The sequence below is a fragment of the Garra rufa genome, chromosome 2, assembly GCF_049309525.1.
Source record: "Garra rufa chromosome 2, GarRuf1.0, whole genome shotgun sequence".
NCBI lineage: Eukaryota > Metazoa > Chordata > Actinopteri > Cypriniformes > Cyprinidae > Garra > Garra rufa.
In genome coordinates this window covers 25,699,624-25,725,604 of record NC_133362.1, presented here as the reverse complement: position 1 = coordinate 25,725,604, position 25,981 = coordinate 25,699,624, and the positions used below count along the sequence as shown (strand labels likewise).

The 25,981-nt window shown below is 36.2% G+C and overlaps 4 protein-coding genes across 4 annotated transcripts in view; 3 read left to right on the top strand and 1 right to left on the bottom strand.

Moving 5' to 3' along the window:
• pdcd2 (programmed cell death 2) overlaps positions 1-2,274 on the top strand; it is a 3,768-nt gene extending 1,494 nt beyond the window's left edge. Inside the window, exons 2-6 of the mRNA XM_073834638.1 lie at positions 487-726; positions 818-958; positions 1,048-1,148; positions 1,241-1,354; positions 1,539-2,274. Coding sequence (XP_073690739.1) covers positions 487-726; positions 818-958; positions 1,048-1,148; positions 1,241-1,354; positions 1,539-1,703 — 761 coding nt within the window. The 3' untranslated portion in view covers positions 1,704-2,274. The remainder of the gene's footprint in view (positions 1-486; positions 727-817; positions 959-1,047; positions 1,149-1,240; positions 1,355-1,538) is intronic.
• A 175-nt stretch (positions 2,275-2,449) lies between these two features.
• tbp (TATA box binding protein) lies at positions 2,450-7,400 on the bottom strand. Its single transcript, XM_073835039.1, has 8 exons — positions 7,299-7,400; positions 6,593-6,719; positions 6,059-6,393; positions 5,772-5,859; positions 4,691-4,782; positions 4,414-4,581; positions 3,287-3,381; positions 2,450-3,178 (listed from the first exon to the last, which is right to left on the bottom strand). The coding sequence occupies exons 2-8, from the start codon at positions 6,644-6,646 to the stop codon at positions 3,099-3,101; spliced, it is 912 nt and encodes a 303-aa protein (XP_073691140.1). The 5' UTR covers positions 6,647-6,719; positions 7,299-7,400; the 3' UTR covers positions 2,450-3,098.
• A 1,577-nt stretch (positions 7,401-8,977) lies between these two features.
• LOC141326302 (N(4)-(Beta-N-acetylglucosaminyl)-L-asparaginase) lies at positions 8,978-12,529 on the top strand. Its single transcript, XM_073835038.1, has 10 exons — positions 8,978-9,160; positions 9,538-9,676; positions 9,856-10,012; positions 10,720-10,768; positions 10,999-11,037; positions 11,259-11,347; positions 11,494-11,509; positions 11,652-11,719; positions 12,019-12,123; positions 12,290-12,529. Exons 1-10 carry the CDS (start codon positions 9,052-9,054, stop codon positions 12,398-12,400), a joined length of 882 nt encoding a protein of 293 aa, XP_073691139.1. The 5' UTR covers positions 8,978-9,051; the 3' UTR covers positions 12,401-12,529.
• A 330-nt stretch (positions 12,530-12,859) lies between these two features.
• Positions 12,860-25,863, top strand: rab1ab (RAB1A, member RAS oncogene family b). The gene is made up of 6 exons (XM_073833958.1): positions 12,860-13,022; positions 15,629-15,701; positions 19,422-19,517; positions 20,730-20,825; positions 20,951-21,082; positions 24,647-25,863. The coding sequence occupies exons 1-6, from the start codon at positions 13,009-13,011 to the stop codon at positions 24,842-24,844; spliced, it is 609 nt and encodes a 202-aa protein (XP_073690059.1). The 5' UTR covers positions 12,860-13,008; the 3' UTR covers positions 24,845-25,863.
• The last annotated feature ends 118 nt before the right edge of the window (positions 25,864-25,981 follow it).

The window sequence follows — 25,981 nt, the reverse complement described above, 5'->3', positions numbered from 1 at the left end:
AAGGGCTCGTTCTTTTGATAGTAGTTAGTGTTTGTTCCAAGTAAGGTTTGACAGAAATTTGGTGTTTCCTGGTCGTTTTTTACGTACGTTAAGCCACGTTAAGCGTTTTAGAACGTCCCTTAGGATATTTGGCTGAGACACAACTATTTGAAAATCTGAAGGTGCAAAAAAAAAAATATATATATATATATATATATATATATATATATATATATATATATAGTGAGAAAATTAACATGATCTTTAATTAATATCCTAATAGTGAGAAAATGAACATGATCTTTACTTTATACCCTAATGAGTTTTATCATAAAAGGAAAAAAAAAAAAAAATTTTTGACCCATACAGTGTAATTTTGACTATTGCTACAAATATACCTGTGCTACTTAAGACTGTATTTGTGATCCAGGGTCACATATTTTAATTAAAGCCTTTATATAACGTCAGCATAAAGTTACAATATTTTGTACTATCCCCATTTCCTAGTGTTCAGATGTCAGCTGCCAAGGAAAAATGACTTTTACCCCTTTGATCCTCCTCCTGATGAGAAGCCAGAGCACCTAGTGAGTGATCATCAGGTTCTGGGCTCAGGGCTCAAACTATGCAGGCTGTGTGGTTGTCTAGGACAGAAAGCCTGCTCTCGATGTCACTCAGTCACATACTGCTGTAAAGAGCATCAGACCACAGACTGGAAACACCGGCACAAGAAAGAATGTTCAAATGAAGGTAATTGAATGCAGATTTAGAACAATTAATGCATTATTTCAGTCAAGATCTCTAATATATATGCTTGTTGTCTTCATATCTAAATCCACAGCTTCTCAAAACTCAGCAGAGCTTAATTCATTTCTGTTTCCTGAGTGGGAGCTGGTTACCGACCCAGAAGAGCTTCCAGTAAAAGATGAGGAACTCAAAGCCAACAGTCTGGATCAAGAGAGCATGGCATGCTTAAATAATGGTATATCTTTCAGATCAGATTTGGCAGCTTGGTATTTCCATGTCTCGCCAAGAAGCAGTAATTCATAATGTTTTTTTCCCCCATCTTAGGTTTGGAGGACAGTGAACTAGAAAGTATGGCCTTTCATGAAACACAAGACTCTAAAGTGTTTCAGAAGTTCAAGCAGCGCATTGCTAATGAACCACAACAGGTCTGTTACAAAGTCCTGGTCTAAAGAGCAAATGCTGCCCCTGGCTTTTGTGTTGTGTGGTTCACAGCTATGATTGTATATGTATTTTTTAGATTTTGCGGTATTGCAAAGGAGGAACGCCTCTTTGGGTGTCAGCTGAACATGTGGCTCGTGAGGAGGATGTTCCAGAATGCCCATGTGGTGCAAAACGTCTGTTTGAATTCCAGGTATAGTACATGTTAAATATAAAGAGCACACAGTTATGCTTACAATGTTTCTTGAGCAGCAAATCATCATATTAGAATGATTTCTAGAGTAATGATGCTGAATATTCAGCTTTGACCCCAAAATTAATCATAAATGGCATTAATGAATGCATTGCACTATGTAAAGTGTCACTGTCTGTTTCAGATCATGCCGCAGTTACTCAATCACCTCAAAGTGGATAGGACAGATGCCAGCATAGACTGGGGGACCCTGGCCATCTACACATGTGCTGACAGCTGTGACCAAGGCACCAAATATTCTGCTGAATTCATCTGGAAACAAGACTTTTCAGGAGATCAAGCTGTGTAGGGTTAATCAATTCAAAAGAACAATTATTTAGAATATTATGTATCAAGTCATATTTATCATATTAAACAAATGTAAACAAAGGCAATGGTTCTTTTGAGGCACTTGCATACACCATTTTGGTCTCTAAATGAAATTAGGAGGTCTTCACAAGAAGTATTACTAAACATTTTGGCAATTTAGACATACATCAAGTACTTTTTTTTTTAGCAAGGATGCATAAAATGGATCAAAATTGACGTTACAGCCTTTTACATTATTGCAAAATATTTCTAATTCAAGTAATGCAGTTCTTTTGAACTTTTTCCTCATCTAAGAATCAAATCTACATAAATGCATCTCAGTTTCCACATAAAAATATTAAGCAGCACAGCTGTTTTAACACCAAGTAGCAAATTAGCATATTAGAAAGATTTCTGAAGGACTGTGTGACATTGAAGACTTGAGTAATGGATCTGGCTTCCGGTCTCACTCGCATCCAGCAAGTTTTAGCAGTACAAAACACCTCGTTTTGCTGTTTGATTTTGCTAATTGGTGTGTCTTTCCATATTATTTTAATATATTGTCTTATGAACACTGGTTTGTAGTGCAAACTGTTTACTGCACGTTGTTATTCTCATTATTTCCCTATAACAGCTAATGAATCCAGAAGTGTCTCAGGCTTACTTCCGCGTTGAAGAAAAAGGTGGATAGAAAAACAGAAAACGTGTCTAAAACATTCTTGAAAATAATACTTTACAATCCAGTGATAGACGTAAGTTGGCAAACATTTATTTGCATTCAGTGTAGCAAATTAGTTACATAGTTGAAAGGATTAAATTAAGATGTCAGTGCTTTACATGGGGCTATTGGGAGACCTACAGTACATCATACAATGAAATGGGAGTTAAATCGTTAGATCTGCCAACCGATCTCATTTGAAAACTGTAACTTAAAAGGCCAAATCCACATGATGACTTCAACAGCTGAACGAACCGCAAACTTGTTTGCAAAGCTGTTGCAAAATGCCTCCAAACAAAAGAGTTCCATTGCACTGGCCAACATGGGCATTGCTTGCTACGCACTGATTCTCTCACTGACAAACAATCAGTAATGCAATAATGCATAAAAACTGCTATTAAAGGGAATGTGTTAAAGTATGAAATGAACATTTTAACATCATAAAAACCATAAAATAGTTGGGTTGAAAACATTAAAATGTTCAGACAACGATAAAACAGTATTTTGAGAACCAAATGGCAGGTGAAAAACATTTAAAAGAAAAATAAAAGCATTGTCATTCCTCAAATCTGTTCACTTTCTGAGTGAAGAAAATGTGTCCTTCATATTTACAGGCTTACAAAAGTAAATAAAACTGCGTAGGTCATCCCAGACATACCGGCGGGCTCAGGAACAAGATTACGTTGTCTTCCTGAATCCTTTCAGGATAGGGTATATGTTCTCAAATGCTTCATAGATTTCTCCTCTAACCTTTGCACCTGGAAAAAATAAAGGAATTAATTATGCAACTTCAGTATCACTCTCAATATCATACTAGCATTGCATGGTACCGTTTGTACCATTGTAAATACAACAAATAGCCTCACCTGTAAGTACAACTTTGCCTGAAACGAATATTAAAAGAACGATTCTGGGTTTGATCATTCTGTAGATTAATCCTGGAAATAACTCAGGTTCATAGCTGGGGAAAAAGCATTGACAGTATATTAGTGTTGCAGTTTTTCCCCATCTCACAGTCAGAATGATGCTCACACTTTAATAAAATATCAGGGGATTGCAAATTCATTAACCTAACAGTAAAATAATCTCTCAAACAATAAACAACCCAAGTCGTACAAAGAGTAATAAGCGTATATATAATAAGAGGGTTTGAACTTGCATCACGATTTAGTCAGTTACCCGGATGTGCGGCCATATTGGCGAACAACAGCATAGGTTGCACACTTAATGTACTACTGAATAAGTTGTTCTGCTAATTTATGCTGTCTAAACCACGGGAAAAATGTGTGAAAGCTGCTAAATCATATAGAGAAAGACTTCGTAAGCAGGAAAGGGTGCAATATTTTGACAAACTAAAAGTTAATAGGTGTTAAAGACACATACAAGCAGTATTAAGATATTAACCTAATATTTCACCTACCTGACTGGAAATTATAAAACAAGCAGAAATGTTGTCAAGATTCTTGCCCTGGAAATCCTGGTTCAGTTTGGCAAACCACAAATGCCTTTTGTTCCTCAAACAGTTTTTTGCACTCTTCTCCTTGATTTGTTATAACTCCCTATTTCACAGACAAGGCTTAAGCCTAGTCCTAGACTAAAATGTAAGTCTGAGCCGTTTCAACTGACTGATCTTGAAATATATTTATATATGCCTTGATTTGTCTTAAGATGCACACAGTAATGTTTTTTTTTTCTTCTTTTTTTATACAAATTACCTAAATGTTCTAATTGAATTTTGGCTTAACCCTGGCTTAGTCTAAGCCCCGTCTCTGAAACTGGGCCCAAATGTGTTTCCCAGTCAAACCGATTAGTATTAGCCCAAAACATGACAATAATTGACAATTTTCAGCAGTAATAATTAGAAAAATATTTAAGTTCCTTTCGGTTCAGTGGCATTGTTCACGCGACGCGTCGTGAAAACACTTTACAAAAAGTATTCAATTTAGTTTGAGATGTGCTATAAAAAAAACGACAACATATAAATAAAACAAACCTGCTAAACTGCTGGTGTGTAAGCACCAGGCCCTCTAACCGGATGGGAAACTTGACGTCGCAGCTGCCCACCATGTTCTGAATTTTGAAGTCTAAGAATTTGGCAGGAAAACCCAACTTCTGCACCACCCTGGCATATTTTCTGGCTGCCAATCGGGACTGTTCCTCACTGTAGAAGTAAGTGCACACAAAAAAGGCAAACTCACACACTGCTGTTTGTTCTACAAGTTTATGTGAGAGGAAGAAAACAATAGCAAGTCTGCAGATGGTATTCGTACCTTTTCGCTCCCGTACACACCATCTTCCCTGAACTGAAGATGAGCGCTGTTGTTCTGGGTTCTCGTATTCTCATGATGACGGCAGCAAAACGCTGAAAGTGTTATTGATAGATATTGGTGTTAAAAGGGGTCATAAATTGAGAAACCAAAATTCCCTTGATATTTTGACATATAAGAAGTCACTGTACTAGTTTCAGAATCTAAAAACAGATTATTTTGAAGCCAATCTGTCAAAACGACAGGTTGTGGAATGTGGCACTTTATGGTGTAATAGTGTGGCTAAACACCACCTCCACAGAAGATGATCAATGTCTGCTTCAACATCACTGCCAGTTTAGCCCCACCTAAAAATTAGGGCATGTAGTGTAAATAACAAGAGAGGCAACACATAGTCTTTGCATTGCCTTCCTTCTGATCCTAACGTTAGGAAAGAGTGAATGAAGTTGAGACCACATTAGTAAGAACTCGGCCGTTTGTTCACTTCATTTTACCATGGATTTGTTTACAAACAAGGTACATTTTAAACACAGGAATTTGGGAAGATTACAACTAAAATACAATGTTGTGCCAACTATACTGCATCTGACAGTAATGTCATGCCACTGAGGTGCGAGTAACTATTGCCTTGTCTGTTATTACAGATCGTTCGATATGTACTGAGTATTTATGCACTTTTGACCTAAATCACAGCAGTATCCATCTATGAGGAATGTAGACTGTCAAACATACACAACTGTTAGCTAATCATAGCAGTGGGTGTTTACTTCCGTCTACAAACCGCCACACCTATTCAAACATAGCGTTCTGATGAGGGAGGTCAAAACTAGGACAGAAAATGGCCTATTACATATAAATTACCATGTTTTTTGATGTAAAAATATATAACATAAGTGCACCACAGAGAATACAAAATAATAAAAAGTTAATGACCCCTTTAAATCACAATGGATGTTTTTGTCAAAAAAAACAAAAAAAAAGACAATGTTATTGTTCAGAAAATACCATCTACGTTTGATCTACTTGAACTGATCTTTGTAAATAGGTCACAAATTCCTCAAAACTAATAAACAACAGGTCTTACCTTTGGATTATATTCAGCATTTCTGGCTCGAAGTGCTATCGTCTTCAGGTCAAGTTTGCACCCCAAGTTTACAGTGGACACAATATTCCTTAAAAATAAAAATGAAATACAACTTTATTTCTACACAATACACAGAAATTGTAGACAGTCGATAAAGCATAAAAGGCACTAATATTATGATCATCTCAGATATATTTAACAACTCAAAAAACACATTCTTTCTCATCTGAAAGCCAAACAAAAATGTTTTTGACAGGATTGTGTGGGGCATCAGCTCAAGAACTCACTGTAACTGTGGGACGATGCCAGAGCTCTCTGAAGCTGGTGTTGCAGGTGTGATGGGGGTCATAGGGGTGAGAGGTGTGGTATAAAGTGGCGTGTTGCCTGGCAGTTGCGTTGTGGTGGAGACCTGTGAGTGGTAGAGCTGGGGTGTCTGGCCTGAACCTCCCACCATCCCTCCCTGCTGTTGTGAGGCTGCCTGTTGTTGCTGCTGCTGCTGCTGTTGTCGCTGCTGCTCCTCCAGGAGGGACAAGCTGTTGGTGTTCTGCACCGGCTGTGGTGTAAGACCCGTGCCGTACGGCATCATGGGACTGAAAATGGGCAGGCCGGGCGTCATGGCTCCCTTTGAATAGATGCAAGGAGATAGTTAATTTTATGTACTGATCCACTGAAAAAGTCCTGATTAAAATATCTGTATTATGTAAAGTCTGGAATATACTACATGTCTACCACAAAGTCAGCAAGCTTAAGATGCCTAATGTTTTCAAATCTGTGCAGACTGATGCAGTGTATTTACACTTATTCAACACTACATTACCTACCTGCGGAGATGCCAGCCCTTGAGGAAAAGGAGGTAGGCTGTTGTTCTGCTCCATATTGACAGGCTATGAAGCAAAACAACCAAGCAGTGATTTCAGGACTTGCTTCAATCCAATACCTCTAAAAGACCTGTGGTGAAAAAGAACAAAAACTAACAAAAATCCTTTCACACAACAGCGTAACTTAGCACTATAACGTTACGTCTTCTGAGAAATTTGCCTACGTTGTAGACATAAATAGATCTGTGAATTCCTAAAACGGGGAACATAATTAAATAGTACGGTTGTAAAATGAAGACTGCACATTGTCATTACTTTAAGTTCACAGGGAACGTAAATTTAAAGTTAATTTACAGAACATTTAAAATGTGTCAATAAAGAACACACCAAGAGTAGTAGGGTAAAAGGAAATGCTGATGCTATTTGCAGTGTGGCTTTACGGAGATGCGAATTAACGTTATGTTTCATCAACAACGCCGGATAACATAACATAATTCATATTCAGTAGAAAGCAACACCAGAACTGACAATTAAACACGCATCGGTTATCACCAGTACAGAAGTAATGTCTACGGTGTAGTGAATCCCAGCGTGGCTAACGTGGCTAGTTTGTGGAGCTAATCTATTCGTTACAAACTCAAACAGTTCATACTACATGAATAACTCTTTCTGCCGAAATTACGTAATGGATTATAACGTCCAAACAAACCGTTAATTTGCAGGACCTCTCAGGCTGGCAATCAGCTCGTGCGGATTAGTTCCAGAAGCGCAGGGAGCGCGCAAAACATGAGATTCCACAACAACTTCCGCCGACTTTAATAATGCGCTTCCGGTGCATTATGGGTTCACATTACATGTTTATGGTTTGCATTATTAATATTTTTATATTCATGGATATAAACATAAAAAAATAAACATTGTTGAAACCAGAAGTGGAAATGATTAAATTATTAAATTATGCAAGAAATTAAACTTAAAAAGTAAACTTAAAAACAAAACAAAAAATGCTAGAGTGTAGTAAAAAGCTGCTGTTTCATTTGTCTATTAATAAAATGTTTGGGAATAATAATATAATTTGCTATTTACCTTTTTCTTATACACGTAATCAAACATTTTTACAATGTTTTGATTACGTGTATAAGAAAAAGGTAAATAGCAAATTATATTATTATGAAAAAAAAAATGAAAAGTCAGACCACTTTTATGTATATGCAATTTCACAGCGATATTAAAAATGATCGTGCATACTCGCTTACAAAAATAATTTGGAATAATCACAATACTGTTTACAGAAATAAATCATTATTTTTTAAGAGATATTATTTAAATAATGTATACTTTGTTCAGTTGATGGATGGCAATGGTCAGCTATATTCCCTTTCAGAATTTTCCAGGAAATTTGATTATAACACATATAAAGAATATAATGCCATTCCTAGTGGTATGAAAATTCTACTGAAAGGAGAGCAAACCTTTAATCCTGTTTCTATATATAACAGTTCTATCTCAATAGCAGGAATTTTGATAGTTGAGGATAAATTCAGTGTCGTCTTTTAAATAGATGCCATAGTAAAATGTTAATTGGAATGTTGTTTGCTTTTCCACACAAATATAAATAAACAAATAAATAAATATAAATATAAATAAATAAAAAAGTCACGTTTAAATTATTACATAGATGCTACCCTTGTAATTGTGCACTTAATAAGTTTATGCAAAATATTGAAAAAAAAATATCTGGGATATAGAGGAGACCATTGTACATCTTTTTTGTGAATGTGTCTGTGTTCAATTTTTTGGAATGAGTTATGTACTCATTTCTCAGAATATTTATTACAACTTTTGATATTATTTTTTATTATAACTTTAACTTGTGTATTCAATATATTGTTCATCTTTTTGTTATACTTGGGCAATTTTTTTACTGTCAATTCCACTGCTGTCAAAGTTTTGGTTGATTGTACTTCTTACGTTTTGTTTTCGATGGGCGTAAACACCCCCCCCCCCCTCCAAAAAAAAAAAAAAAAAATCATTCAAAAGTCAAAAATTGCTTTCAGTGTTTTACCTTGAAAAATTTCCCGTCTCTGGTTTATATTATTTATTCTATCTTGTATTATTTTTTTATATTTTGTCCTCTATTGTTTTTGAGTTTGTTATAGTTATGTACTTGTTATGAAGTATTTTGAAAAAAAAAAAAAAAAAAAAAAAAAATATATATATATATATATATATATATATATATATATATATATATATTTTTTTTTTTTTTTTTTTTCTGTATTATGTGTTTATTTAGTCTCTCTCCAATGTCCGTTTAAAATCTCGTCACTTTCAATGAACGCCCTGACTTTTATTTTGAAATTGTCTTTTAACAGACTTCGGGCTTAATGCTTTAACTCTCACAAATGGGAAGTGAATGTTTCCCGTACATTAATTCGTGTGTTTTAATGCATTAATGTCAAATGGCAGCTGTGGGGACTTGGTCTTTCTCTCGTCCTGCAGTGGAGAGAATGAGATCTATGCTGCTAGCTGGTCAAAATGCTACAGATGTTGTAGAAACAGCCATTGCAGGTACTTATAAATAGACACCTGTTTGTGCTTTTCATTAATCAACTACGTGAAATTTTACTATTTAAATGTGGTTGAAAAATACATGTGCTGTCAATAAACAAGGGATCTGGTTGAACATTGAACAGTTGCTCTTTATGTGGCTTATGAAACAAATTACTCACTATTCTTACTACCTATTCAGTAATTATCATTAGAGAGAGAATGCATTCCCTACTTCCCATATTAATCCCAAGAATATGTCTGTTAACGTAAACAGACTTCCAGAGACATAGGCTACTGGAAGTGTTGAAAGTAGTTTCTATATTATAGTATCTTTCTTTTATAAACAACAACGGGTTTTTTTTTTGTAATTAATATTAAGAGGTGTGTTTTCTTAGAGGTTGAAGATGACGTAGAGACGGGACGGCACATTGTGGGCAGAGGAGGATATCCAAATTCCAAGGGAGTGGTTGAATGTGATGCTGCAATTATGGAAGGTGTGCCAGGGAGATTTGGGGCAGTGGCTGCACTTCGAGGGTAAAAAAAAAAAGAAGTCTTGATTATTTTATCCAGTGGAATCTCTTACACGTTACAAAATGGCTTCAGGGTACAATGCTTTCATTTGTCATGCACATAAAATAACAGGAAATCAGTTGTTTGTTTTCCCATGACACCTAGCCCTGAAGCATCTTGTATAACTGTGTTTTCATTGTTAGAATTGCACAGCCATGTCGTGTAGCTCGCAAAGTAATGGAGAAGAGTCCTCACAGCTTGCTTGTTGGAGATGGAGCAGAAGCATTTGCTCACGAACTGGGTTTTACATCTGAACCCAATGCCAACATGCTTTCCGACTATTCAGCTACTGCTTACCGGGTATTCTCACACACACACACACACACACACACACACACACACACACAGGTTTACATGTTTTATGGGGACATTCCATAGGCGTAATGGTTTTTATACTGTACAAACCGTATTTTCTATCGCCCTAACCCTACCCTATACCTAAACCTAGCCCTCACAGGAGATTGTGCAAACGTTTACTTCCTCAAAAAAACTCATTGTGCATGATTTATAAGCCTGTTTCCTCATGGGGACCTGAGAAATGTCCCCACAAGGTCAAAATTTACTGGTATTCCTATCCTTGTGGGGACATTTGGTCCCCACAACGTGATGAATACCAGGTACACACACACACACACACACACACACACACACACACAGACACTGGTATTTCTGTCATTATGGGGACATTATATAGCATTATGGTTTTTATACTGTACAAACTGTATTTTCTGTCCCCTTACCTTAAACCAACCCCGTCACAAACCCTTCATTCTGTATGATTCATAAGCTTGTTTCCTCACGGGGAACTAAAAATTAGTGAAAATTTACTGGTACTATACTTGTGGGGACATTTGATCCTCATAACATGGTGAATTCCAGCACACACACAGTCTATTATACTTTCAGTTGATGTTTTATCCACATTGTTATTTCAATCCCTAGAAAGAATAGATATATCATAATTGATTTTAATTATATTTTTCTGTGTATTTTATATATTCCAAAAGGAATTCCTCGAAAAAAATAAACCTGTTAGAGGTGGGCATGATACAATAGGTAAGACATTAATATCATGCGAAAGCTTTCTTAATAAGTCATCATATCTGGACCAAACCCATTTTTTAAGTTTTGTGAATTTGGCTGGAAACATTAACATTAATTCATAATGTTAAAATAAAAAATGTAACATTGCTCTCACGGGTTGTCTTTATAACATGCATTTTGTGATGAAGTAGTTAAGCAGTTTATTTCACACAGATTGCACTTAATTTTGCTTGCTTTCTCAGGTCTCATAGCTCTTGATCTAACTGGAAACATAACAGTAGGTAAGGTTGAAAATGTTTACATTCCCTATTATTTTCTCTGAAATAATCATTATTTTTATAAAAAATATTTTTCTGATGTAGTACATGTTCATATTTTGCAATTCAACCATGCTGCAGTATGGATATAAGTACAATTATACAGATTTGACAGTATTTACGTACAAATTCTGTTATTTTACGACCAACATTTGTATGTGCCTACATATACACATATTGTGCAGGAGTTTCCACATCAGGAGCTCCCTTCAAATCACCAGGGCGGGTGGGAGATTCTCCACTTCCAGGCTGTGGTCTATACGCTGACCATACAGTAAGCTATGCAGCTTTAAAGGCCATTTGATCAGCTTTGCATGGCTTTTTATCATTCAACTCATAGCCTATTTCTTTACTATCAAATCATGTTAATTTGAACAAGTTTGACAAGTTTCTTTACAACCTTGTTCTTTGTATTTTCAGGTGGGTGCAGCAGCAGGTTTTTCATTTATTTATTTATTACATTGCATCTGAGCTTGTTTTTGTACAAATGCATTGTTTCTTTGCTCAGTATATACTATAGATAATTTCGAGGCTTTACACTTGGAGAATAGACCTAAATATATTTCTTCTGTCCACAGCTACTGGTGATGGAGACAAAATCATGTGCTACTGCCCAAGCTTTCATGTTGTGCAGCAGATGAGACAAGTATGCAATTCTGTTTTAGTGTAAAGTATAATATCACCTAGGATAAGATAAAGATTCAGCTGTGTATTATTTATTCCAGTAATAATACATAGGACAATGTCCAAATCTATCAGTGTGAAGGTGTAATTTGCATTAGTCTAAAACAGGATCTGGGTATCCAGATGGTTGTGTTTTTGACAATAGAGGTGGTGTAAAGTAAAGACGGTCAATGAAAATCTCATTAAACCATTAGAAACATGTTTGGGCTGTAGTAAATTAGATCAGGCTCACATTTCTCTCATCTTTTGTCTGCTATCAAGGGCTCATCTCCTAATGAAGCCTGTCACGCTGTGCTTGCCGACATACAGAGAAAAACAGGTGCCGATAAATGCTTTGAAATTGGGCTTATTTCTTTGAATACGAAGGTAAACACCGTTTCCTCAGTATAACATCTGTATAGGCTTGTATGCTGTTTGAACTTACACATTTGTAGAGGTTCTTTATTGTTTCTTTTTATAAAAAAAGGTCACCCTTAATTGCAACTGATTCAAGTTTCTATAAGCCTAATTGAAATATGGTCTCTTCTCACAGGGAGAGGTCGGAGCTGCATCCTCAATGGAATTTCCATACGCTTTCTGGAACCAAGACTTGAGTTCGGTGGAGGAGCTAGTTGTTAACCAACATAAATCCATAAATGTTTAATTTTTTCTCATTAAGTATGTGGCTGGTCACAAAACGTCATTACTTTTAACATTTGTGTTTAACTTTTCAATTGTATGAAAAACCACTTTGTTCATTATTCTTACCAATCAATAAAAAAATTATCTGGTGGTTCCCGGTCTTCTGTTTGACACGTATTGATCAGTGACTCACACTCACATTAGCCAATGCCACGTTTCACAAATGACGTAATATTTTACCCCTCATGATAGGGGGCAGGATTGCGGCAGTCCTCAGCGTGAACGATTCGTGTAACTATGAACTCATCGTGAACGTTTAAAAAATAGATGTGGGTATTGTAGTTCTTCATACTGACATCTTCCATTCGCGCAGGCTAGACGATCTCTAAATTAAACTACAACGTCCGCTCAGGTCACGATGACGACATTGCCTACGCAATCTGTTTAAGGAGTTCCTATTTCCTGGTTGAAGAGTCAGCCATTTTGGGTTTCAACCGACTAGCCTTTGCGGCAGTAGCTAGCCAGCTAGTTACTTTTTAATCGGGAGAAAGGTTATTGTTTCTAGTCCACCTTCACGCCGCGGAGTTGTTTTGTTAGAAGACAAGCGGTTTTCACAGTGTCCAGTCCACGATGAATCCCGAATAGTAAGTGGTTGACTTATTACACGGCTTGTTTGTCGTTTCTGAGCTCAAAATTTACCTGTAGCTACTTTTTGACAGGCAACAGCAATGATGACTAGCTATATGTTTAATCTTACCAGCAACTAATATCACTGTATTTTATATATTTCACTTGGTCAAAGCCGGAAAGCGCTGTGATTTTCAAAACCAGTACTTTTAAGAAATATCTTTCTCTAGAGAAGTGTTTTTGTGATTAAGCGACTGTTGTTGTATAGCGGCGCTCAGCCGGGTTAAATATCCATCCGCGTTACATTTATGACAAGTAGAGCTCATTAGTTAGTCATACCACACCTTTAACACTTTGTTTATTGTAATATTTTAATCTCAAGCCATTAAAACACGTTATCTGTCAGGCTTCATCAGAAAATAATATGAAAGCTAAATTAGCTGATGTAAGCTAACGTCTTCAGATCGCTTTTCGGTTAAGGTTAGGTACTTTTTAAACCGCTAGACCAGCTGGTGAAGTAGATAAATGATCTAAAAAAATCCTGATTATATTGTTAACATGTTTTGTAACCTGTTGCTGACCACTTAATTCAATCAGAAAGAAAGTAACTACTTAAAAAGGACGTCAGTGTCAAGAAGGTGGGTTGTAAATTACTAATGAGTAGTCAAACTCGTTTATTTATTTGCTAAAACAGTTTGCCCAACAAGTTTAGAAAGTAATTTGTGATATTTTATTCATGTGTTTCATTACCTGAGTTTGCTGCACACAAATATAGTCAGGTGCCTTGTTGTTTAACACTGAATTTTTATTATTACTATAATAATTTATAATTATAATTTATAATTACTCCACACTTTGACACGAAAGTAAAATTCATAAGTTAAATACAGTTTTTCAATCTGCTTCTTAAAAATAAAAGATGGTTTAGTAAGATTACAATAATAATAGCCATTTCCACAACACTAGTCTGATTTGTGCTATCTTAATTTCCTTGTCAGTGTTAATTTATTAATCTGAAAAAAGGTGTTCGATGCCATGTTTCCTGTGTTCCTTGGCACTAAATTGTGAGGTTTCAACACTCCTGTCTAAATATGTGAATGTGCAGATGTCAAGTATGTCTTAAGGAACTAAAGTGCCCATCCCTTCCTCTATTGTGTGGTAGTCATGTGTAGATCACATGCCAAATGACAAGCTACACACTTCATTACAACTATCACTAGTTTGAGTGTTAAGCAACTCGGTTACTTAATGGACTTCGTGTCAGCTGTTGCCTGTTTTACATGCTCAAAATAAGTATGTTTTTTCATAGATAGACACTATTGCAATGATGGTTGTTTAGTGGTTAAAACTCAGTAGCAGTTTCTCTTTCGATTCTTCACATGATTTGTATCATGATTCAGTATTGAAGCGCATACAGACTTTGAGGCTTCCTGAATAGTGATTCAAAAAAAGATAACTGATCACAAGTTTTAACATTCATGTAGGATTTAATGCAGAGTTTCAGATCTTCATGTATAAACAAGACTTAGTTATATCACACCTGCTTATTCTATTTGATAGAAATCAGAAACCAGTCTATAAACAGAGGGTCTTCACATGCAGTTTTTTTGTGTAGTGGATCCCTACACAGAAGCGTTTGTTGCAGTCAACCTAACAAGGAGAGCATGACTTGAATTCAGTGGAGTGGGCAGGATGGAGAGGAAAACAGACTGATCGTTCTGCTGAGTCGATGAGCTGGTGTTGACCAGGCCGATCCACTGAATTTCCTTCCTGTGGTCTTTTCTTACTAGGGCATGTGGAATAGGGGCAGAGGATTTAGCGCAACGGGCAAAATTCCCTCTCTGTGGAATGCTTAATCAGCTTACTCAAGTTTCCCCGACCTCAGAGGTCCTCAAGCACATTGTTTCTGTTAAACTAACATTTTATTTTCTGCATACAAAAGTGGACTAGTGACTGATTTACCCTATGTTTAACTGAGTTACATCAGATGGTGGTCTTGCAGTGCTGGAAAGCACAGGACTGACCTATTTCACATGTTGTAGGGGGATTTTAAGGACCTCATTTGTAATGTATGTCTATAAAATTAATAATGTGTAATATACAGTGAAAGAAAGCAACAGGTGGGTTCATGCTGAGATAAGATTGAGATGTAGGGCCTACTGTCTGCATCCATATAACGGGTGCATTCTTTTTTTTTTTTTTAAGCAGTTCATATTTATATTCGGCAAGGATGCATTAAATTGGTCAAAGGTGATAGCAAAGGCGTTGCAAAAATATTGTTTCCTCACCACCAAATCAGCAGAAATCATTGTACTATAAACGCTGAAGACTGAATTATTACCTGCTGAAAATTCAGCTTTGTCATCACAGGAATAAATTACATTTTAAAACATTAAAATAAAAAATTTTAATTGTAATAATATTTCACATTACTGTTTTACTATATTTTTGATCAAGTAAATGCAGTTCTGGTAAGCATAAGAGACTTCTTTCGAAAACACTGGAAAGTCTGGCCAACCCCAGACTTTTGTCCTTTTGTGTGTATTTCACACAACTGCACTGTCAAAAATTGTCGGATAAATATTGACTGACTAATGTTTTGTTACTCTTTCTCTTCATACAGTGACTATTTATTCAAGCTGCTCTTGATTGGTGACTCTGGTGTTGGAAAGTCTTGCCTTCTTCTCCGATTTGCAGTAAGTAGGCTATATGTTTTCCTGCATTTGCCCTCATGGAGGCATTGGCATTTTTTTCTCTATGTGATCTCATGATGAAAACATACCTGTGGGAGCTTGTTCACAAGATGTGAAATATGTACCAATAATTACATATCACTGCGGTTTCCAACAGAAATTAACACTAGAGGTGGTAAAACAGTGAGCACTTGTAATCGTTTTCATACACCGTTATGATTACAGCTAGCCTGGCGAGCCAGACTTACATCAAGATGTTTAGTCTGGAAACTCTCCATAGACGCGGCTTACTCCGAGGGGCGGGATAAACGGTTGTCTCTCAAAATCCCTATGCACGCAATAGGATAGCGCTTCAACCAATCAGAGCAACGAAGAAGGTGACGTAGTCAGTGCGACGGAAAATAATTGATGGGAAAGTGTTTCGCGGTAAAGTTTGATGAAGAGATTTCTGTAAGCGACCAAATGTTATTGTAATGGAGCCTAATGACTGTTGCCGTTTTTGTGAAAAAAATATGAGAATTGCGGGTGTGCTTGTACATTCAGCAAGCATTTTCGATAAACAGAAGAAACAACTAAGTATTGCCGAGAGACTACTGCATGAGTAGTAAACTCATGCATGAGTTTAGAAAACTCACAAACTCCAAACACATCTTCCTTTTTTAAAAATGACTTAAGTGCCGTTCTTTGCTCGTTTCTTAAAGAAAAACTTAACTCCAAGTCCTCCAGAGTCGCGGCCAAAGCCGATTCGAAAGACCGCTGTTCGACAGCTGCAGCCACCATTCTTTGTTTTTCAAGTGGCAGCCGTCGCAACTCTGTCGTCATATGTTAAGCCCGCCCCACCTACTCTATACGCATTGTGATTGGCCTGACCCAATTTGGGTTTTTGCAGCTAGAAGGTCTATTGAGAGTGTCTAGACCCACCTGGCTGCAAAATAATTTTTGCTGCCGCTAGGGTGCGTCTAGATTTCTAGGCTAGATTACAGCTCCATATGTTTCGCTTTCCGGACGTAACAAGCTTGCTCAGTAGCTCAGCCGGCACGGAATTGGGCTTAGGATGCGGAATCCTTGGGTACGAACCCTGTGGAAAAACATGACTCACAATGAAAGAGCTTGAAAGGTCAAAAAACAAGCTAAAACGGCATGCTTGTGATTGCGTTTTTATGTCACATTTGCTTTTGTTCATACTATCGGGTAGGCTTAGGTGTAGTGCAGATGGTACGTTATTTTAAAACGTCATGGAGCATTAGAGTTATAGCGCCACTCAACCGACATTTCAAGTCAGAACTGCGGTGGCACATACAAAGCCATTGTCACATAAAACGTAGTCTCAGCCTCAGACGTCACACCCACGGAACGTTGGCTAAACGTCTGATGCATATGGTACACTTAACTGGAAACACTTCAGGAATGTCGAAGTCGTCCTCTGATTAGTTGAATTTGATCGGATTTCCGGGAGACGCGAATGTCGTGTTTATTTTCGGTCCGCAGACTGATTTTCTCTGCGTTTTGCTAAGAGGTGCTTATGCAGACGCCATTGTTATACACATTTGCGACGTTCGCGAACAAATTACTGACTTACTGCTCGTTCTCCCTCTTCTTATTTAACTTTCAATGCTGGTTATTTCTATGTAGGGCTGGGCGATATGGCTGAAAACTATATCACGATATCAGTGTTTCATATCGGTCGATATCGATAATTATTGATATTTTTATGACCCATTTAAAATAAGGACCAGGAGAAAAATATATTACACTCAAACATTTTTATTTTAAACTTGCCTCTGATCATAATCCCCTCAGTTATTAAGACAGAAATGTCAACAACCATGGAAAACTCAAGTAATAAAAATGTAAACATAAGTCTAAAGTCACAATATACACTTAACTATCTCTTAATCCTCAATTCAAACCCCATTCATTGTCGATGAAGTGAATGGTCAAGCTAATGTATGGCCCAGAAGTACGGCTTGACCACAGGTCAGAGGTTGTTGCAAAGTACTTGGCTGATAATATTTATTTCTGCACAGATTGCTGGTTGCCAGTAGCCAACATTACTTCTTTCCCGGTACTTTAGCCTATACTTTGTGTAATAACAAAAATATTTATTTAAGTGAAAAAATAAGTCCAAAACTTTCAACATTTTGAACAATAGGGCCTTACAAACTTTTTTTTTTTTTTTCAGAAATTCTTGTTTTAATTTTTCTGATAATCACTGATTTATTTTTAAAAATAAAAATAAACGGAGCTTTACTGTTAAAATTAATACATAGGAGAAAAAATATATTCAGTTAAAAAAAGGTTTAATAATAATAGTATTTTTTCAACAATTAAATGGTGACTCTTTATTTTATTTTTTTATCATATATATTGTTTTATGTAAATTATTTAAATGTGAACATATAAACACCTACATTATACTGTACAAAGTAATACAAGACTAATATTGTTCTGTTACATGTTAAACCGTACTTTTATTTTGACAGGTTGTCGTGAAGTTTCAGTGTGTAATACAGTATGAATGATGCTAGTTTCACTAATGAAACGGTAAAATTGACAAAAAGTGACACTCACAGCAGCTTTGGAGATGTATTTATTGGAGTTTGTCTGTTCATGTGAGATGCAAAGGCCAAAAATTAGCGGGAGCGTCACGTGTGCAGTATGCGTGTAGTGAAAATAAAACGCGTCTCCTCCATTCATACATATAGAGGCAAACGGAACATGCAGGATTCTTATTGAAACGGTCTTTTTGCATTTCAGTTTTCACAGACACTAGTCCATATCGCGATCAGAATTAATTAACAGACCGACTTTTGATTTATTGATCCAAAAATCGACGAATTCCGCCCTATAGTAAAGTCCGTTTTTATGAATGGAGTCCGCGATCCCATCTGTGAGGAGACATTGTAAACCCGCGATCATGTAGAGACAGAAATCAAATGCCGTCGTGTAAATAAGATAAATAACATAAGGCTATTTAGTTTGTTTAATACAACAACATGGACCCGTTCTGTAGGAAAGATAACCTTAACTTCTATTGTGATCTGGCGCTATGAACTGAACGTTAAAGGGGGGCTGGGCGGGCCGACGAAGAATACAAAATATCGAACGTTTTATCGAACACATTTTTTATTGATATCGATCTCTTGTCTATCGCGATATATATCGTTATCGTTTTATCGCCCAGCCCTATTTCTATGGCTGACTTGTTGCATGCCAGTCTGTTGTTGTGTGGGCATTTCCACGCACCGAAATGTGACGCTGAACGAAACGAACTGTGATTGGTTGTTTGACATGTCGGTCAAACGGTCTTATGGGCGGGCCTTGGCCAGTGAAAGCTGACATGAATTCCAGACCTTCAGCCGTCAGTCTGAAGGTCTGGCTACGCGAGACTACATAAAACGTACCATATGTGCGTTCATCTGTTCTGGGGAAAAAAACGAACACTCTTTTAGCGCCACTTAGTGGACATTTCTTTTGGAAACTGCTGTGTCTCATGAACAAGTTCAGGTTGTTTTTGCTTGCATCTACATATTAGTATTTCAGGTCAGAGGTTGCAGAGTTAAATAATAAATTAAAAATGCTGTCTGTATTTGTGTACAGAATCAGTGTGAATACGATCACATTTATGTTGAATTTAACACATTTATATTTTACTTGAAGCACTGTAAGGAGAGATTTGACTACTCAAACATTTAATTCACCTGCTGTTTTATTTTTTTTCAGGATGACACATACACAGAAAGCTACATTAGCACTATCGGTGTGGACTTTAAAATAAGAACTATAGAATTAGACGGAAAGACCATCAAACTTCAAATCGTAAGTTCCTTTCTATTCTGTAATGAAATTATTGTTTGTGAAAAAGATGACCAGAATGAAATACACAAGCATGCGATTAAAGGAAAAAGTGAACACTTGCCCCCGGTTTCACAGACAAGGCTTAAGCCTAGTCCTAGACTAAAATGTAAATCTGAGTTGTTTCAACTAAAATAAAATTGCACTGATTGATCCTAAAATATATTAGTGCCTTTGTTTTGTCTCAAGATGCACACCGGTAATGTTTTGATTCTAATCACATTTATGAAAATTGCTTAAATGTCCTAATTGAACTTTGGCCTAATCTTGGCTTAGTCTAAACCCTGTCTGTGAAACCGGGTCTTGGTGTTTATTTGGTGTGGTTTTAATTGTTTAGGGACATCATCAGAGGGAGCAGGGTTATGTCAATGTTCATATGTGACCATGGACCACAAAACCAGTCTTAAGTAGCATGGGTATATTTGTAGCAATAGTCAACAATACATTATATGAGTCAAAACTATTGATTTTTCTTTTATGCCAAAAATCATTAGGATATTAAGTAGATGTTCCATGAAGATATTTTGTAAATTTCTTACAATAAATATATCAAAACTTAATTTTTGATTGATAATGCATTTCTAAGAACTTTAAAGGTTTTTTCCCCTCAGTATTTAGATTTTTTTTTGCACCCTCAGATTCCAGATTTTCAAACAGTTCCAAATAAAGATAATTTATTCAGCTTTTAGGTTATGTATAAATCAAACTAAATTGACCATTATGAATGGTTTTGTGGTCCAGGGTCACATATTGAAGAATTTTCCTTGATCTTTTGATGTAAATAATGTCAGAGAGGGACTTTTGTCTGCTAACAGTTTAATATGGCTGGGTAACAATATTGAGTGCTCAATTTTTCATTTTGATTAACTGATATGAATTCTTAAATCAGTATGTGTGAACAAAACTTAATGGCCCTCCTGCCATTTAAAAAAAACTGCAAAAAGTTGTTTACTTTTGATTAAAAAAAACCTCTCAGCTTTCAAATTCTGTCAGTTTTATCACAAATTGTTTGTTAATTTTAGTCTTTAATGTACTAACTAGGGATACCCTGTATAGTTTACAGCATTAATTAAGAGAATTGAGTTAATGACTACTATTGAAGTAGCTGAAATAGTATTTTTCTGAGCCTGTTTTTGCATTTGATTCAGGCGTCACATTATACTTTCTTCCTTACAGTGGGATACAGCAGGGCAGGAGAGGTTTCGCACAATCACATCCAGTTACTACAGAGGAGCACATGGCATTATTGTAGTCTATGATGTTACAGATCAGGTGAGTGCATCGAAATCTTAAGCAAGTGTCCTAATTTCACTATAAACACCTGTGAAGATATCTTGCAAACTATATTTATGCTTCACTGTATTTAGGTTACAATGTTTTTTTTTTCATGCCCTCAGGAGTCCTTCAATAATGTTAAACAGTGGCTACAGGAGATTGACCGCTATGCCAGTGAAAATGTTAACAAGTTATTGGTTGGCAACAAGTGTGACTTAACAACAAAAAAAGTGGTGGACTACACAACGGCAAAGGTAATATTACTCCATATTATGCAATTTGTTCCAGTATTATTAGTGTGACTGTTTTAGAACCTAGTGAGCTGACTTGCTGTCAGACTGCCTTCTAACCAAAATAAGATTTAATAACTGACCGATTTGGAATGTTATACAACAACAAAGTTCATAGGAGACTCTTGATTTTACTAGATATAGCGTGCTGCTATGCTGATGACTTTATGCTGTGATAAACATAAAAATACAGAATGTACACTTTAATAAAATTTTAATTTGGTTTCACTGCTTTCACTGATACATTTAAGTACTGAATGAATTCTATTCTTGTTCAACATTTTTCACTTTGTCCAGCATTTTGGAGCTCATAAGGCATTCTGGGATTGTGACCTTGGTAGAGGTCGACCGATATTGGTTTTTACCGATACCGATAGCTAGGTTGGACCACACTGGCCGATACCGATTAATTAACCGATAGTTTTTGAAAATGGATATTGAAGGGCAACTAAAATAGTGCTCTACTATTTAAAAAATAATAATACTAAACCATACTTTGTAAATGAATAAAAAATATTAATATTAATTATAAATTGATCATTAAAGTTATTTCATAGTTCATTAATGTTAACAAAATGAACTTCGAAATTTAACAATATATCAGTAAATGTTGAAATTAACACTAACAAGGAACAACACTTCTATTCTACAGCTTTCATCAATCTTAGTTGATGTTACAAATGGACTCATTGTAAAGGGGTGGGAATCTTTACATTTTAACATTTTTTTTATTATATAAGCAGGCTACTTTTTAAAACAATTACTTATTTAAAATTAGTGATTTTTAAGTGTCGGCAAGTTTACAGAAATAGTTATTGTTTTTTTCTTTTTCGTTCGATTATTACTGATGAGATCAGACAGTGGCAGCTTTAACAGGCTGCATTCAAACGAATGCACAGATCTATTTCGATGTATCAGATGTTTTGTCCTGCTCTGAAAACATAACTGACTGTGTGTACATCAGTTTCGTATAAAAGTATTTGAAAATCCAAGTGCATTTAACCGCATCTGCAATCAAGCTTTTTAGGACGAAAAAACACAAAGAGCAATTGAAAGTCTGTCAGTGCATCTAATAGCACTGCATTATAAACGGCAGAAATGAAGGCACATGTAAAGTCAAAAACTGCGATTGATAGCTCACACTGTCAAACAATACACACTTAGCTCACTGTGGAAATTCTGTGCAATGAAGCCAGCCGCGTTTCTGGCGCGCACGCGTGCCATATGCGGGAAAAACACACGCTCATTGAAGAGAGGATTGAGGTGCGTCGGAGAATCTATTTTTCACCCACCCTTAATGAAACCGAACAAAAGTGCAGCGCTGTGTTGCGCGGACAACTTGCAGGTATCACACACACACAGGACGCGTTGTATAGTTCAAGCATAAATCTAAAACAGTTTATTTAATCACCAAACGGGCAAATGTTTACTTCAAGAATGATCAAAAAAGCGGCAAAGGTTAGTTTAAACATGAAACGGAAAGAGAAAGTGCGATCTATATTGCAGCCATTTCAGAAACATTTCTTTTCTGTTTTACATTTATGTTTAAATATTATTTGTTTTTGTTTTGTTTCAGTTTAATATGTTAATTACGAAAGAAGTTTGTGTAATTTGTAAATGTCATAAAGGACGTGGTATGAATTGGACGGCAATACGCCAGGAGAATTGGAGAGGGTCAGACACAATCTTTGACAACTTCGTACGTTTTTATTTGTGGAAAATCCCTTCTTTAACGAATTTCGTTTTGTATTATTTTTATCTTAATTTTTAATAGATATTTTTGTTGATCAGTTATTAAAATCAAATAGGAACAGGAAAATGGCATTGAAATAAAGTGCGTAACACGATGCAAACTCACCATGCTTTAACGGCCTGAAGAAAAGGCTAAAACATAAATTATAGCTCTATATTAAGCATACAGACTTAATTAGAGCTACAGAAATACAAATAGTTTGCTTAAATGCACAATACTCAATTTTCCAGCACAGGGTCAAGTCTTTACACATCTGTCCCACATCGTTCATAATGTAAAACTATGGCGCGCTGTGACTGATTTTGTCGGCTGAATGAACACAGTTTGCTTTCTCATGTCTTTACACCTGCAACTTTGCTGGCTAAGAATATGAACAGCTGGATATAAATCAATACAAATATATGGTAACAATCCTGGGATTAAACATTGGTCTGGGGCTTAACCTCTCATACTCTATGACTGGGGCTTAACCTCTCATACTCTATGACAGCGGAGCCTGAGCCGTTTCAGCAAAGAACGCAACCCGGAAAAACTATCGGCAAGGATTTTTGCCGATAACCGATAGTTCGGCCAATCAACTATCGGTGCCGATTAATCGGCAAAACCGATACATCGGTCGACCTCTAGACCTTGGTGTCAAGAGCAATTTTATTTTAGTACTATTTCTGTATGCCATCTTTTCATCTAGGGCCCTATGAAATCTGTTATTTTATATTTCTTTCCCAAATTTATTTTTTTCCAATTAATATTTTTTTTAGACTCGTTTTTAATGGTTAAATAAAAATATGATTAAAAAGCTGTCTAATTAATTGAAATCATGAAGATTACACAGTTTAATGGCAATTTAATAAAAGTTTAACAATTACATTTTTAAGACTCTGAAATAAAAATCCCCCTCCTTTTTTTTTTTTTTTTTTTTTTTTTTTTTAAACCAAATTCTGTTTTCTGTTAATTTTCCGGAGTCCATTTAAATGATTTTATTACATTTTAATAATCAAAATCATATCTAAATAACTGATTTTATTAAAAAAAAAGGGGGGGGGGGGGGGGTTAATATTAATTTTATTAGTAGTAGTAGTGGTACTATCATGACATAAATAATATATTTCTGTCACTGTTAAGTTAAACCGCAATTTTGACTGGTTGCTTTGAAGACCTTTAAGTTTCTGTTTGTAAATGATATGACAATAGTTTTTCTCAGGAAGAAATGGTAAAATGCTCATGAAGTGACTTTCAGAGCAGTTCTAGAGATTATGTTTGTGGTCATATAGTAGGCAGCAGAGGCTTAAAAACACTGATTCATTCACACAGAAACACATAACATGCGTGATTCATGTTTAATAGCATTTTTGCGGTTTAATATTCACAGACACTAGTCCATATCGCATTTTGGTTTAAGTGCACTTGCCTACTTTTGATTTATTCATCCAAAATTTGGCAAATTAAGTGACATTTCTCACTATACAGCGAATTCCATTTTTATGACTGGATTCTGCATTGCACCCCTATTCATCTTAATTTTTTTTTTTTGTTGTTGTAATTTTAGAAAAAAAAAATTCTATTTAGTTTTAATAAATCTAACCTTTCTTTTTTCATGCAAGTTTATATTTCAGTGAACGAGAACTGTTTTAGCACTGACTGTGACAACACTGTACTTAAATTTCTGCATATATTGGCTGCTCACTAGGTTTCAGAGCAAAGCTTGTGTACAAAAGATTTGCAATTGTTCACTTTTCCAGTGTTTTAATGGAAATAACTGCTTGGTTTATCTCTAGGAATTTGCTGATTCCCTTGGCATTCCTTTCTTGGAAACCAGCGCTAAGAATGCCACCAATGTGGAGCAGGCCTTCATGACCATGGCTGCCGAGATCAAGAAGAGAATGGGCCCCGGAGCCACAGCCGGAGGAGCTGAGAAGTCTAACGTGAAGATCCAGAGCACTCCGGTGAAGCCTGCATCTGGAGGCTGCTGCTGAGGCCCACTCGACCCCGAACCCCCTCAACTCGGCCCCTGGATCTTGGCGCAAGAGCCCCCACAATAGGAGAAAGAAAGGGGAATAGATCATTTGTAATGGAGCAAAGAGTGAATATGGAGAATAGAGAGAATAAGAGAGAGTGTGAAACAGGCAACAATTTAAGTTACCCAAGTTGTACTGTATGTAGCCGCACTACCAAAAACATTCAAAAATCTGCTGCCCCCCCTTTACCCTTGCTTTTCACAAACTAAAACTGATGAGAGGTCTGAGATTTGGTAACGGTCAGTCCCCTTCACCCCTGCTGCCTGTCAGGGGCTGCTTTTAACCAAACCACCCCAAAAAGGATGGATTTCATTTTCACTCAACGATTTTAAATCCTCTGTGTGCCGGTCTCTAAGAATAATGTGTGTATTTATCTCACTGCATTCCTACTGCAGGGCTGGTCTGTGGTCAAAATTCAATGATGTTTTGTTTTTCTGTCCTTTTCTTTTCTTACTTTATTCTTGTTGATTATTTTACTGTTTATATTTGCATGTGTAGGTTTCTGTCCCCACGGATTGTTTTGCCAGTCAACCGGCCAGCGGTGGTTCACAGTCCTACATCTGTTTAGTAAAATATATGTACATATACGCTATGTATATATATGTAAGATCTGAATGGACCGCTCTGTAGAGTTAAATACATGATTCGAGTAGTTTTACCTTCTTTTGCATTTAAGTTGTGGCTGCAGACTCTTGTAGTTTTGTTGCGCGATGTGTAACAGTTAACAAAAATATAAATAAATATTGTACGACCATACTGTACAATATCAGTATGTCTGCAATTCTTGGTGGGACATGTTAGAAACCCTTTGTGTTTTATTTATTCAACATTTATATGCAAATATATTGTTCCATTAATCTACAATCTCTCGATATTGGCCATTTACCTGCGGAATACATTGAAAGCAACAGTTTCACAATCGCATATGTGACTCAAACACTATGTTCTCTTTTTCATAATAAAGGCAAATGAATTCATTTTTTGAATGAACTTCGAAACCGTTCATGTTTATCATTTTGTGCAGTTTTAGATGGATGTTTAGTGTATTTAGGATTACAGCTTGCCTTTGCAGCACCCTAAAACCAATTAATTCAT